Raw genomic sequence first — 13,781 nt, 5'->3', positions numbered from 1 at the left:
CATAGGTCGCTTCTGCTCACTGAAGGTTGTGCATGGAAAGATATGCTGATTCAGCTGTTGTCACAACCAGATATAATTTTACAACCTCTGTAATTTGGGGATTTTCACATTTCAAATAACTATTTCTGTTTAATAAAACTTGTTCAACAAGAACAATTATTAAGCTGATACATTGAGGCCTCCTATGTTAAGTTGATTTTTCTCAAGCTAGCTTGCTGCTAACATCGGTGGTGGGTCTTACTGGTGTTGGTCTGTTTCTGTGTAGAAATCACAGCCATGTTGATTATTAATTCAACCATCTACGCTTTTTAATCCTCTTTCCTTTACTCCAATTGTTCAGATCTCCCATCTTCTCTCTGTTAGCTCTTTGTTTCCTCTCACACCATGTGTCTAATCACATCAGCATGTTGGGATGAATCTTCATACTCTAGATAAGCCTCCGCTGACTTCAACTTTATTTAAAAAAAAAAAAAAAAGCTTTGGGATATTTCAACCTTTGGAGTAGTTCTTGGAGTTTCATTAAAGTAAGCTGTTCACTTATTACTACTCTACAGAAGCACTTTTGGAAGGAACACAGTTAAATTGGCTTTTCAGTAAAGCCCCTTTCAGTGCAAATAAAATATGAAATCTTAGTATTCTCCTTTGTCAAGAAATGTTTAAGGTCAATATCACAAAGTCAAACAGATCCAAATTCATGACTATTCCTTTAATTCCCCATGAAGGTAATGTGTGGAGGCTTATTTACATTATCAAGATTTACTCCTTGAACTCGCCTCACAAAGGAGCTGAAGGGGATCAATGAGCTGTCTTTGATTTGTGCCCTTCACCAGGAGATTCCACCGCAGCAGATCCTCTCCTCCTCGACCAGTACGTGGCAGTAACAGACTATGAGAAGCAGGAGAGCTCTGAGGTCAGCCTGCACGTGGGTCAAGTGGTGGAGGTCATCGAGAAAAATGAGTCTGGTAGGTTCTACACAGCGTGAAGTTCATTATTATGGCACAGGTTGGTGGTGTAAACCAAAGCTGTTTGGTTCATTAGTGGAAACATCAGTAATCAGTGTAGAGTGTTTCCAAACAACAGTTAAGTGAATAACAGAAGCTTGCTGGGAAACCCCTTAGTGGTGTGTTTTTTATCTATCTGTTTGTATGCACTGGAAACATTTAAAATACATTTTAAAAAGTCACAATACAACTACTGAGTTTTAGCTGAGGATGACAGTTTGTGCAGAAAGGACAGAATTTTTTGAGCATATCATTCAGGCTTCTAATTTTCTGAACACGAACAAAAAAGACTTGAAAGATCTGTGTGGCAGAATGAGTTTTCAGTACTGCTTTCATTTTTGGGGTCAGACCAATAATGGATAAATGAAACCAGGTTGGGAATTACTGCCACCAACTGTTTCTCTTTGCTACTAAATCTTCTCTTTTTTCCAATGACAGTATTGGATTATAGTTTAAGTTACCCCGGGCGATTTTTCTGGAAAAGTTCAAACTGCTTTTGGACGGAATCTTCCCTATCAGGGAGATACTTGTGTCGTTGAGCTTATCTGTTTCATATTCAATGAAAAAGCTAAAACATCATACTGTGTTATACAAGTCACTATAAACCCTTTAACTGCAAAGTTTTCCCAGAGATCATTTGTATCTGAATGTGTTTGGATGTGTTTTTCCTCTACTCTATAGGGTGGTGGTTCATAAGCTCAGAGCATGCCCAGGGCTGGGTGCCTGCCACCTGCCTGGAGGCACAGGATGACCCTGACGACTTCACTATTCCAGGAGAAGAAGGTACATAAAGTTTTCCATCTGGACATGAAGAGTTAACTCGATATAAATCCTGAAGCACACATCTGACACGTAACATAAAAATAGTCGAAGAGTGCAGAGGACCAGGGGGGCAGATAAGATAAAATAACATTTGGAGAGTCTTTGTGCCTTGACCCCAAAACCTGCCACTATAATGGCAATACACGTTGTGTTTCCATGTGGGTTGTATTCTGCTGGTGTTTTGGCCCCTAAAGAAAAGCAATCCAAATATGTTTGAATTCCTAGATTACAGACCACTTACACAAATTATATGTAAGAAATACATTAAATCAGGGTCAAGCCAGATGCAGAGGTTAAAGTGTGATTCTGTAATTATAATGCACAGTGCATGGTAGTAGCCCGACTAAGTAAAGAGGCAACCCAGCCAATATGCAAATTACAAACCACATTCGAAGTCTTGGCAAGACTTAGAAGCCCGTTTAAAAGTGGACTCTCAGCTGGCTGCCCTGCCTTTGTGGGACAGGTCAATCCTTACAGTCCTGAAAGTGGAGTGTATGTGTATCATTTGAATATGTTCACAGATTCATAGAAAAAGATGCAAAACGGAAGCACATAAATGAATATTAGAGCAAGTGTATTATAAGGCTTAATCTATTTTGTCCCTCAGCATCAGTTAAATCAGTGTTCCAGTTGTAAGAAAAATGTAATTAAATAGTCCTAAGATCTCACCAATCCTCATCATCATCAATGAACTATTTCATCACCTGCTGTTAACAGAAATTGTTTATTATGATCACTGTGTCAGTAGCATGGCACGATAGTCTCCCAAACAATTTGTCAGGCACATCACATTAAGTTAAAGACTGGAAATTGTGCAAAAGGAAATGGCACATCATAGTTCCGATGGAATCTGTAACACAAGCCATATGAAAATATACAAGCTACCTTTAAAAGAAAAAAGGGCAAATTGCACCAGGCCTGCAAGAGGGTGGGAGGGCTCAAAATCTGCAAGGCCTACCATCACTGTACATGCTTTTATTTAGGGTGAAAACATCCTTCAGATGGCATTATGTTATGTTCACTTCCTATTTTGCATCACTTACTGTGCTGGGACGTCAGTGCCTCGGAGATTCTGGTCACTGCCAAGGCACATGGGTCGACGCAGAACTTTAGGGGATCTATTCGGCACAGGCTTTGGGCAAGGTGGAGCGCATGCCTTTTCTTCTCCCCCCTCTATTCTAAATGTGTGTGCACACATGCATACATCTGTAGGCATGTTTGTGCATGGGTAGGCATGACATGCTTGTTTGCATGATCCAAGCATGGAGAGTAAACCCTTGCATGCATAGTGGATGTTCCTTTAAAATCATACAAATAGAAAATGTAGAAAAGTTTGTATCATTTCAATTAACCAGCATTCAAGTTGTTGTGACATATATACTGTAATAGTATGGTATAGTATAGTTAACTATAGTATAAGAAAATAATACTGAGTAGTAATAAGACAAGTAGAGCTGCATTCTAGTAGAGTAACGTTTGTCCTGTTTGTGGTTAATATTTGTGTGTTCTATGTGTTTCACTTGTGTGTATCTTACATCTTCTCACTCCACAAAACACTGCTCAAGCCTTGCCTCATTAAATCAGAATAATGAATATTTGCAGCAATAACAGTAGTTTATTTAAAATCACAGTCTCGATAGGGAAGAGAAGGACATTTAACCTTTTTATGAAAAGGTTGTTGAGGTCTTCACAGAGTACAAAACACAACATGCTTAGCTAAGTGCATAAATGGACCACTTCATATTTTGCTATCCTTTAAATGAGAAGTCAGTGAAGTTACTTTATTTACGATGTAATTAAATTCTCGCAGCGATTGCAATCCAAAAAGTCCCTTTGTGTGCTCTCCCACCCCTCAAGCTATTACCCTTCATCAGCATTCTTTTTTTTTTATTTGTGAGCATCAAAGCAATCCTTATTGATAATACTTAACAAAGCTGCCCTTTGTGTGACTGCAGAAGAGAAGTATTCCGTGATTTACCCGTACTCTGCGAGGGACCAGGATGAGATTGACCTGGAGAGGGGAATGATTGTTGAGGTGATTCAGAAGAACTTGGAGGGCTGGTGGAAGATCAGGTAATGCTTTTAAAGGACAGGATCAACATTAAGGTTTTCTGTCTTAAGTGTCCTCACCAGAACGCCCCCCCCCCTGATGGTTTATCACTGCTCCATCACAGGTATCAGGGACGCGAGGGCTGGGCCCCAGCCTCCTACCTGAAGAAGGTTGACATCCAGAGCCAGAAGCAGTCAGCAGGTGGGGCTGCTCATGCCAGCGCCAATGACCTGGAGGGAGTTGCCAAACAGAACCAGCAGAACAATGCAGCCAGAGAGAACCGAGACAACAGCCATAAAGAAAACAGACTCTCCTTCTTTTCTGACAAAAGTAAATTAAATGTAGACTCTTTATCAGTTTGATGCTGTCAAATGTTGTAAATTTCAAAGTTGACAATTTATTATGCAGAAAAATATTGCAATCCAAATAGTAAAGATGCTATTTTTGTATATTGTTATAAACCTTATCCCCTCAGTTTTATTGCACAGCCAGCGTTAGTTTACCAAATATTCATCACTATCTCACATATAAGATTCAAACTTATACGCTGGCTGTACGCTGCTGCTTTGAAAATGTGTAACGCACCAAAAGTTCACCTAATGTCTTTTTCCCTTGACAGAAATGGGACTCAGGCACAGACCCCCTCCACGCAGAGATCTAACCATTGTAAGACATCCCACTTGAGTCTCCATTTCTCCTTTGTATTGAGAGAAAGCTGACAACTTTTTTCAACCACTTAACTTTTGTGTGCGTCCTTTGTATTCCTCAGCCACGTGGTGCAAACCTACCCAAGCCGCCTGTTCCTCCTCAGGTTGAGGAAGAGTTCTACACCATAGCAGACTTCCAGACCACCATCCCTGATGGGATTAGCTTCCAAGCTGGAGTGAAAGTTGAGGTGGGTCAGGCATTTCCCTAAGTTGTTTAAAATGAAATTTATAACACATTTGGTTATGGATAACATTTTACAGACAAGCATTTTGAAGCACTTTAGTTTCAAAGTCTCCTTTTTTACCTACCAGGTGATTGACAAGAATGGGAGTGGTTGGTGGTACATCCAGATCGAGGATAAAGAGGGCTGGGCCCCCGCCAACTTTATCGACAAATACAAAAAGACCAGTAATGCCGTGCGGCCAAATTTCCTTGCCCCTCTACCCAATGAGATGGAAAAGCTGAGACTAGAAGATGGCGGTTCTTCAACTGTTTCGAGCACTGATGACAGCTGGTCCAAGCCTTTACCAGATGAGCCAACCTCAGCCCCTGAGTCCTGTGCCCGGCCTAAGCTAAGGGATTGGAAGTCCAGTGCCAGCAAGGGAGCCACTTCCATCTCTGCTCCTTTACCTCCTGCCCCAGTTGTCCCACCAGTCGAGGACAAACCTGCTCTACCTCCACGGAGAGAGTCCATCAATAAAAGCTTTGAAATAGAAGTAGGAGAGAAATCAAGACCTGAACTGTCCAAACCTTTGCCCCCAAAACCCCCTGCTCCCGGGGTGATCATGCCACTGGTGCCACCCAAAGCAGCTCCCTTCAAACCAGACAAACCGTTGGAGACAAAGAAAGAAGATAAAAGCAAAGCTCTCCACCTACGAAATGAGATGGGTCTCGAATGTGGACACAAGATCTCTGCCAAAGAGGTGAAGAAGTTCAATCTGAAGCCTGTACCTAAGATGCCACCAAAACCAAAACCAGAAGTGCAGGAGGAGAAACCAGAACCAGCTGGCCCGGCAGTGTTCATGAAAGCGAAGCCAGTGGTCAGACCTAAGCCTGTTCCAGCTGCCAAGCCTGATCCTCCGGCAGAGAACAAACTGGACATCACCAACCTGAGGAGCAAGCTGAGGCCTTCCAAACCTGCAGACGTGGGCTCTGAGGTGAACCATCAGAATGGCACCTCCACTTCCCATCCCAGTCCACCCCCAAGCTCTCCCCCCATCCATATCCCAACGGCTTATAATGGTAAGAACTGTGATGAGCCCAAACTCCCCCCTAAACATGTAAATGGTCACAGCCATGATAGTTCATCACCCCCTGCTAAACCAGCAGTGCCTCCCCACAAGGAGCCACCTCAGAGACCCCCCACCATGGTTCCGAGGAGACCTCCTCCTCCAAAGAAGGAGTACCCATCCAGCCCTACTGAGCTGAAACCTCCACCTTTTCTGAAAGAAGCCCAGGACGTTCCCAAGGGACCTCCCCAACTCAGCAGACCCCCTCCCCCAAAACCCAAAGGGTTCGTTCTGCCACCTCCAAACAAAGAGAAAGAAGAAGCCAAAGCGAACAAAGTCCCGATTCCTCCCAAACCCCAGCTGAAGAGTGAGAAGCCCGGCCCGCCCAAGGACAAGCTCCCACCTTTACTCAAAGAGCCCAGCAAGGACGAGCTGTATCTGGCTGTGGCCGACTTTGAAGGGGATGAAAACACATCCGGCTTCAAGGTGGGTACAGTGTTTGAGGTTATGGAGAAAAACAGCAGCGGCTGGTGGTTCTGTAAAAATGTGGGAGAAGAAGCGGAGGGCTGGATCCCCTCGAATTATCTGAGCAAGAAACCTTAGTGTGAATGTGCTCTCAAAAAGCATTGCCATATGAATAAAAAAAAAGATTGAAAAGAACAAATATTACTACTTTGTAGCTTATTAGCTTTTTTTTTATTTATAGGTACCTTTTTTTTAATTGATACACATTTTTTGTTGTTTTTTATTTTGATGATAATATTCTACCTAAACTGAACCAGCAATAACATATGGCCTTGTTGGGTCTTGTGATGTTTACTTTTTTGTTTTTATCTAAATGTTACATGAATTTGTAGGTAAAAAGTCCAGCCTGTAGAGCAGCAGTAAACGTATCTCCACCCATGCCTTCTATAATATAGTGCCTCTATGTTATATGCAAAGTGCTTCAGTGCTTACTCTACATATACTGTATGCAACTGTAGATATGGTCCGTGGTTGGAATCTTTAAAAAAAACATTTTAATTAACATCAGAAATCTACATCACTGGAACATAAATCCAGCAGAAGAAAAAAACGCCTTTTGTCCCTTAGACAACGTCCGCACATGAACTCACCGGGGCAGTTCAATGATTATATATCTGGGCTTTCGAGTGCTAGAAGCAATCACTTAAAGAGATGTCTTTGCCAAGTAGGAGTGCTGTTTGTTATACTAGAAACATGCATATTAGTTTATGTGCTGTTGTAACGCTTTCTTTGTTGACTGCATACTTATTGTTGCAGCGACAGATGTGCACTTTTTCAAACATTTTAAATGAGGTCAGTTTTAAGGTTTGCACATGCTTGAAGGAAGTGGAGATTTGCAGCAGTGCATCTTATTATTTCATAGTTGTGTCAGTCATTTTTTAGCTCTGTTTTTTATACTCACTATATCAAATATCCACCACAGTTAGAGGTAAACATTACAAGATGAGAAGAAGCTCTGTGAGTATTTCACAGGATGATGTTATCTCTTGCCCAAAAAAAAAAAAGGAATGTGTGATGTGACAAATCTGCAAACCTGTACCTGATGCTTGACCTAAGAGATAAGAACATTGGAGCTCGACAGTGATTTGTGCAATGATTTACAGTATTGTAAATGTACAGTCTGTTCTTTACCGAAGTTTGGTGCTCATATACAGAAACAGCAAAGTGTGACCAATGTACAAAAGTAATGTTTTACATGAATGCTTGACTGGTTTCAAGCATTGGTCAGTATATAAAATTATTTTTTATTGTATAGAAATGAAAGACATATCTTTGCTGCTGTCACTTTGCTTTGACAGCCCATATGTCATGTCTTTTACTTTGTGATGGGATCGGAGGAAGAATGAGCGAAGCTGGAATTTGGTTGGGTTGATTTGTGCGATAGGCTTATTTTACAAAAGGTACAAAAGGGTGTGTTGTTGTTGTTTAAAAAAGAAAATTATGTCACAAGAAAAGTATGTGAAGCAATAGATCCCAGGAGGTGACATGGATATATTTTCTTTTTTCACGCACGCACACTTTCTATTTCAGTTTTTTTTGTGTTTCAGGCACCACTTTTATATATCGTGTGTGTGTTGTAGTACCTTGCACATGGTTCTTTATTATTTTGAGAGATTTAAACCTGCATGCAAGTTGCTAAAACGCTCAGATTATAAAACAGGTGCACGAAATAGAAAGCACACATGCATAAAAAAAAAAACATGTCCATGTCACCTCCCGGGCTCCGTATGAAGCAACTTCACAATAAGTGGTTCAGAAACTGTTGTCGACCATATCAGTTCTGAATATGTGTAAAGTTCAATAACATTGGAAATAACATAAATGTGTGTTCATGGTGATAAACAAACAGACAAGACTAAAAGCTAGAACACTGATACTGTTCTGCTTGTAGTGGCTTTAATGTAATTCCACCTTCCACCCATGTCTAAAACATCGATTAGTTATGGAGCAGGAAAAAATGGCAGATATTAAATACACCTTAAAATGATTGTTCAGGTATGGTTTGTGAACACGAAGGAGGAAGGTACAGTAAAGTGCGAGGCCAGAGTGTTGATGATGTCATCATTTCAGTATTGTAATCTTTTGTACTTTTTTTTCTGTCTTTTTCATTACATTTGAGTCTCCTTTTACGTAAGTCAATAAAAGTGTCTGCTTTTTCAGTCCAGCTGTTGTAATGTGTCTTAATTGGAATTTCAAATAAATTAAAAAGAAAATGGGAATATAAGTTTATTTATGTCACAAGTCAAACATTTCTGAAACCTTAAATACTCTTTCTATCTATGCACCAATTAATTATTGATTTTTGTATCAGGATAGGTCACGATTAACATCTTTCAAGACTATGACTAAAAGCACTCCGGAAGTGTTTTATTACAAGTAAAACTGTTAATGTGTGTTAACAGTCTTTTTTGGCCGCCTCTTCAAGAGACAAAAACAGACCATAAAGAGAATGCATCTTTAAATCGTGTTTGTTGGGATCAACTTCTGATAAGAAGCCAAGTTCCTCTTGGGTGTATAGTATTTTACTCTTTCAGACCGATTTTTTTACACGTTGCTATTGTATAAAAAAGATTGCAGCAGAGTTGGGTGTTGACCAAACGATGATAGTGCAAATATAAAAGATGGAACTAACTGTAATATACATGTGAACCTCTTAATATCCATGTGTTCTCGAAGCAAAGTCCTTCAGTGTTAGTGTTGAGGAAACCGAAGCATTATGTCATCATGAGATTCATACGCTGCCAACTATCACTAAATGTTTCCCGCTCTTTTCTATAAATCTTGGGATATCAGATTTACCATGAAGCTGAACTTCAGATGTCAAGATTTAGGAAATGAAAATGATGTGTTTGATGGTGTAACTATAACCACTATTTAAAAAAAAAAAGAACCAACACCACATTTAGAAAATCTGCCTTTTATTAAGAGTTATTTACAACAGTGGTTCCTTCGGATACAGTTTCATTCACATTCACAATCCCTCTATTCAAATAATATCATGTAAACCGAAGCAGAGTGGAAGGCATAGATTGAGCAGGACAGGGAAAAAAAAAAAATAAGTATTTTCACAACAAGTTTGAACACTTCGGGAGACTTTGTGAGAGTAGGGGTGAGAGGGATTAAGATGTACCTGATGCAGGACTTGCTCCATATAAATATGCAGGAAAAAAAAAACCTCTCACCTAACATGCAACAATCTCCTCCGCCGCTGCAAACTGAAGGATTTTGTTTCACTTCTACATTTCGAGGCATTTGACAGCAGACAAAATCGTTGCTCTCCCTTTCAAATGATATGAAGAGTTGTGTTCCAAAAGTGATCATCTGAAAGTCAAACCCTGAAATGATTGCCTTCACAAATAATTAAAAATATATATATATATATATATTAGGATGTAATAATTAGGTAAAGCTGTTACTTTCATTTTGAAAAAAAGTGACGCATCTGCTTTTGGAGTTGAACTCTTCATAGTATTCCTCCTCTCAGTGCAAAGGAAGGCAACGTGTAAGAAAAAGAACCTCTTGAAGCTTAGCAAAGACGGACATGGAATATTGCACTTTGGTTAGCAGGCGGTGCATTCACTGCACAATAATATCATGAATACATTTCTTTTTTTTATTTTTATTCAAACTTAAACTTCCTCACGTCCTAAAAAAGAAAAGAAAAAAAAAGGACAACAGTATTTCGCTTTGGCTTTGTCAGTTCCCATCCAGTGTGACTGATTTTACAGTAAAAGTACGACAGAAAAGAAATCTATATTACAAAAGCAACACACATCGGGATTAACAATTAGATTTCCTTATCTGTTAAAATCTCACCTTAAAAGTAATCATTTAAAAAAAAAAACTAAAAACTAAAAGTCTGATCTTGATATAGCCTCATCCCTCATTTGGTACAAGATACAAAATAAAAGCACATCCTTCATATGATTGGTGTTGGTTTAAAACAAGAGACAAATATTTAACTTAGCATTTACAGTGATACATCTGGATAAGGTTGTTCTTAAAATAAATAAAGGCAGACTTCAGCTGCTAAATCCCAAACAGGAAACGTTTTGGTAAATCATTTTTTGGTCGTTGTTTTTGGAAGACGTTGCTGATAATTTGGGATCGGTGGAAAGTGCTTTGTTACCGTTTCAACAGGTTTTTAAAAAAAAAAAACAATCTTCCACTTAGTGTGGGAGTAAATTCCCTTCCCATGCTGGGAGTTGAATGATCACTGGTGATCAATATGACGTTAACAGAAAAAAGAAAAGAAAGACTCTTTGGGAGCACAGGCTGTAATCGAGTCATGTGAAGAATACACATTTTGAAACCTTTGTCAAAGAAACACCTTAGAAAATGAGTTAAAACATAAATAGTCACTGAAAAACAAAAAGGGAACCCTAATGGAGGGACAGGTGTGCTGCCTTTACAAGCTGAGCAAATGAAAACAAAGGCAGCAGGCTGCTGTGTGAAGCCTGTAGGTGTGCGTTTTGATGGTTATGTGTTGGCGCTAACAGTGGGACAGGACATACTGGGCAACGACATCACAACAGTTTCTACGTGGTGGAAGAGTCTTGGTAAGGCACAAACCTGGACAGCTTGTTGGGTGAACTTGGGTTTGGACAATCAGAACTCTCAGTCATCCTAAAGAAAGCCTCCTGCTCTCTTTTCTTCATGTTCAGCTCCTCTTCGAGCGCCTGAGAGGGTCGGCGGAGAAGAAGGGGAAATATGCATTAGACTACTTGAGGACGCTTAATTACAGAGAGGTCATTTTATTTACACTTGTATGATGCAGTTAGCTAGATTCATCTTTAATAAAGAAAGGACCAACTTTCTGTGTTCAGCAGACTTTAGTGTTTAGTCAGGATAAAGATACATGTGTTTAACATGAATATAAAGAATAAGAGACTATTATTCATTTTGTTGAAAAGTTATATTTGACATCTTAACTGAATAATAGCTTGTATGATCAATACCATTCTTATATCTGTGGCCTTAGTACTGTAGGTAGCTAGACTCAGAGTATATCAGCTTAGTTTAGCATTAAGAATAGCCTGCAGAGGTGTCATTGTCCCCGGCTATTTTTGGAGAGATGATACAACAATATGTAATACCCTGTTGAACCACAGATGGGCAATGTTCACTAGTGGGCTCTAGTTGTGTTTGTAAAGCTTGTAAGCTTAAAAATGAAGAGACTGGCTGCTCCCCGCTGTTGTCCAGATTATAAACTTGATCTTTTTCCTCATTGAGACACAAGTTCTCTTTTTCAAGAGATCCCCGGCCAAGACAGCAGCATAGTTTCAGACATTGAACGAAGACAGACAATAAACAAATGTAATATATATATCAACAAATCAGAAGCGTATTGTTAGATTAGTTCTCTTTGTTTTTTAAATGCCTTCTTTTAGTTTATTTCTCATTAGTTTCTCAAGTGGGTGAAACCAATAAGGTCAGATAAAGTTAGTAAAAGTCAGTTAGTGTTTGACTTTAATATCCACCCAAAATACTCTTATACATATGTATTCAAATAGATGAAGACAGACCAAAAATAAAGACATTTTCTAAGTAAGTGTAATTGTAGTTTTGGAAACACTCTTCAGTTTCTGTTCCTTTTTTTTGGAAGGGGCTTGTTTTTTTCAAACATGATTTTGGGGCTTTTGGACCTTTAGTCTAGAGTACAACTACTGAGAGACAGGAAATGGGTGGAGAGAGAGTGGAGGATGACATGACCAAACAGCGTCAGGATCTGGACTGGTACCAGTAAATAAAGAGGAAGCCAGTCTGAAATGTGCTTTGTGAAAAACAGTGTGACAGGAAACGTGTACCTTCTTTCTGGGTTTCAGCTGATCCCTCCAGTCCTTCAGCAGATGGTTGTGTTGTTCATCCAAATGTTTTAGCCTCTGAGTCTCGTTCTCGACCAGCAGGTGACACTTTTCGTTCTGAAGCACAAAAGCACGTTGATCTCATTTGTGTTTACGTATAAATATGTGTTGCGGACAAAACGGTACAATCTGCCGTTGCTTGCAGGATAAAATGTGTTTTAAAAAAAAGAGAGAAACCGTTTCCCCTGATTATTCACCTGCAGCTGCTGCAGCTCTCTGATGTTGCTTTCACACTGTCCAACCATCTCTCTCATCTGGTTGTCGTGTTTCTGCTGCTGATGCAGCCTCTCGGACTTCTGCCGCTTCTCCTCCTGCAGGGAAAACTATAGCGAGAGAGAGAGAGAGAGAGAGAGAGAGAGAGAGAGAGAGAGAGAGAGAGAGAGAGACATACAGGGAGTGAGTAAGTAAAGAAATTCCTTAGATGCTTAAATAAGGAGCAAGAAAAACCTGTGCTTCCCCCAGCTACCTGTTTAATCTTCTCTCTGTCCTCTGAGGAATTGCCTGAAGAGTTGATGCGAAGGCTCTTTTTGAACATGGCCATACGCGTCTTGGCCTCACCGCGCTGGATCTTCGGCATCCGACTCTTCTCCTGCTGCTGGCGAGCCTTCATAATCTCAATCATCCGATGATTGTAGCACTGCATTTGTTCCTGCTCCTGTAGTGACACAGAAAATACACTTATAGACTATGAGAGGTCTGAAGATACACAAGGAAGCTTTAGAGAACACAGAAAACACATGTTGACTAGTTCATCATAATCTATTCCTGACTCAAGACTTCATTTTGACATGTGATCAACGGATTTACTTAAAAAATAAAATTGGCAAAATGAGCGCCGAATGGGTTGTCATCCACTGATTTACCTTCTCGTGTTTTTTGAGAAGCTGATGCCGTTGCAGGAAGTACTGGTCTTTCAGCTGCTGCTTCAACAACTGATGTCTCTCATACAGGTTCTTCTCCTCCATGTCCCATATCGTAGCTTCACGCTCTAATCCAAGCCAGGAGAAAAGAAAAGAAGTGTGTTATTAAGACAAGTTATGTTGACAAGGTACAGAACCAAAAGATAGGACTTTGTATGGGTTCAATTTGTGGTGCGCATTGGATTGTTTTAACCCTGTTCCAAACAGATTGTGTACCTCTGACTAGCTGGTGTTTCCTGTTAAGGCATTCCCTCTCCATCTCTGCGATCTCTCTCTTGTTGTTGGTGATGATTCTCTGCAGCGTGTTGTCCAGGTGGTTCTTCTGAGCTGCCAAGAAGTTATTCTCCTGAAACACAGAAAACAGAAAAGACATGAAGGGAGGGAAGGAAAGGAAACGGGTTTATAAAATACATCAAAAGTATAACAGTTAGGTATGCATTGAAATACATTAAAGACAGCTTACATCTCTAATCTTCTTTTCTTGGAAAGAATTCATCATCTGCTTCAAGGAATCTTTACGTTGGCTTCTGGGCAGCTTGTCAACAGACTGCTTCACCTACACATATTGAAAGAAGACACATTTCTGCTATATTAACCGCGTCTGACACTGGATCCTATTGTGATTTACTGCACTGTAGATAGAGCGTAGATTTGTTCCTTAT

General features: G+C 40.0%; 2 protein-coding genes across 5 annotated transcripts in view; one reads left to right on the top strand and one right to left on the bottom strand.

Annotated features, from left to right (window-relative positions):
* Positions 1 to 8,499, top strand: part of sh3pxd2b (SH3 and PX domains 2B) — a 39,595-nt gene extending 31,096 nt beyond the window's left edge. For 2 of the 4 annotated variants that reach the window (XM_061055141.1, XM_061055142.1), the window contains 8 exons: positions 831 to 962; positions 1,683 to 1,784; positions 2,883 to 2,966; positions 3,779 to 3,896; positions 3,998 to 4,203; positions 4,493 to 4,539; positions 4,643 to 4,768; positions 4,893 to 8,499. In XM_061055141.1, coding sequence (XP_060911124.1) covers positions 831 to 962; positions 1,683 to 1,784; positions 2,883 to 2,966; positions 3,779 to 3,896; positions 3,998 to 4,203; positions 4,493 to 4,539; positions 4,643 to 4,768; positions 4,893 to 6,413 — 2,336 coding nt within the window. In that variant the 3' untranslated portion in view covers positions 6,414 to 8,499. The remainder of the gene's footprint in view (positions 1 to 830; positions 963 to 1,682; positions 1,785 to 2,882; positions 2,967 to 3,778; positions 3,897 to 3,997; positions 4,204 to 4,492; positions 4,540 to 4,642; positions 4,769 to 4,892) is intronic. The other 2 variants (XM_061055143.1, XM_061055144.1) reach the window with 1 other exon arrangement.
* A 737-nt stretch (positions 8,500 to 9,236) lies between these two features.
* Positions 9,237 to 13,781, bottom strand: part of stk10 (serine/threonine kinase 10) — a 43,710-nt gene continuing 39,165 nt past the window's right edge. Inside the window, exons 14-20 of the mRNA XM_061055133.1 lie at positions 13,583 to 13,675; positions 13,336 to 13,465; positions 13,063 to 13,187; positions 12,666 to 12,854; positions 12,397 to 12,522; positions 12,143 to 12,256; positions 9,237 to 11,014 (exon numbers count right to left, since the gene is read on the bottom strand). Coding sequence (XP_060911116.1) covers positions 10,874 to 11,014; positions 12,143 to 12,256; positions 12,397 to 12,522; positions 12,666 to 12,854; positions 13,063 to 13,187; positions 13,336 to 13,465; positions 13,583 to 13,675 — 918 coding nt within the window. The 3' untranslated portion in view covers positions 9,237 to 10,873. The remainder of the gene's footprint in view (positions 11,015 to 12,142; positions 12,257 to 12,396; positions 12,523 to 12,665; positions 12,855 to 13,062; positions 13,188 to 13,335; positions 13,466 to 13,582; positions 13,676 to 13,781) is intronic.

This window comes from Labrus mixtus, chromosome 14 (assembly GCF_963584025.1).
Source record: "Labrus mixtus chromosome 14, fLabMix1.1, whole genome shotgun sequence".
Taxonomy (NCBI): Eukaryota; Metazoa; Chordata; class Actinopteri; order Labriformes; family Labridae; genus Labrus; species Labrus mixtus.
Note: the sequence above shows the minus strand (reverse complement) of the source record. Positions and strands in the feature narration are given on the sequence as shown.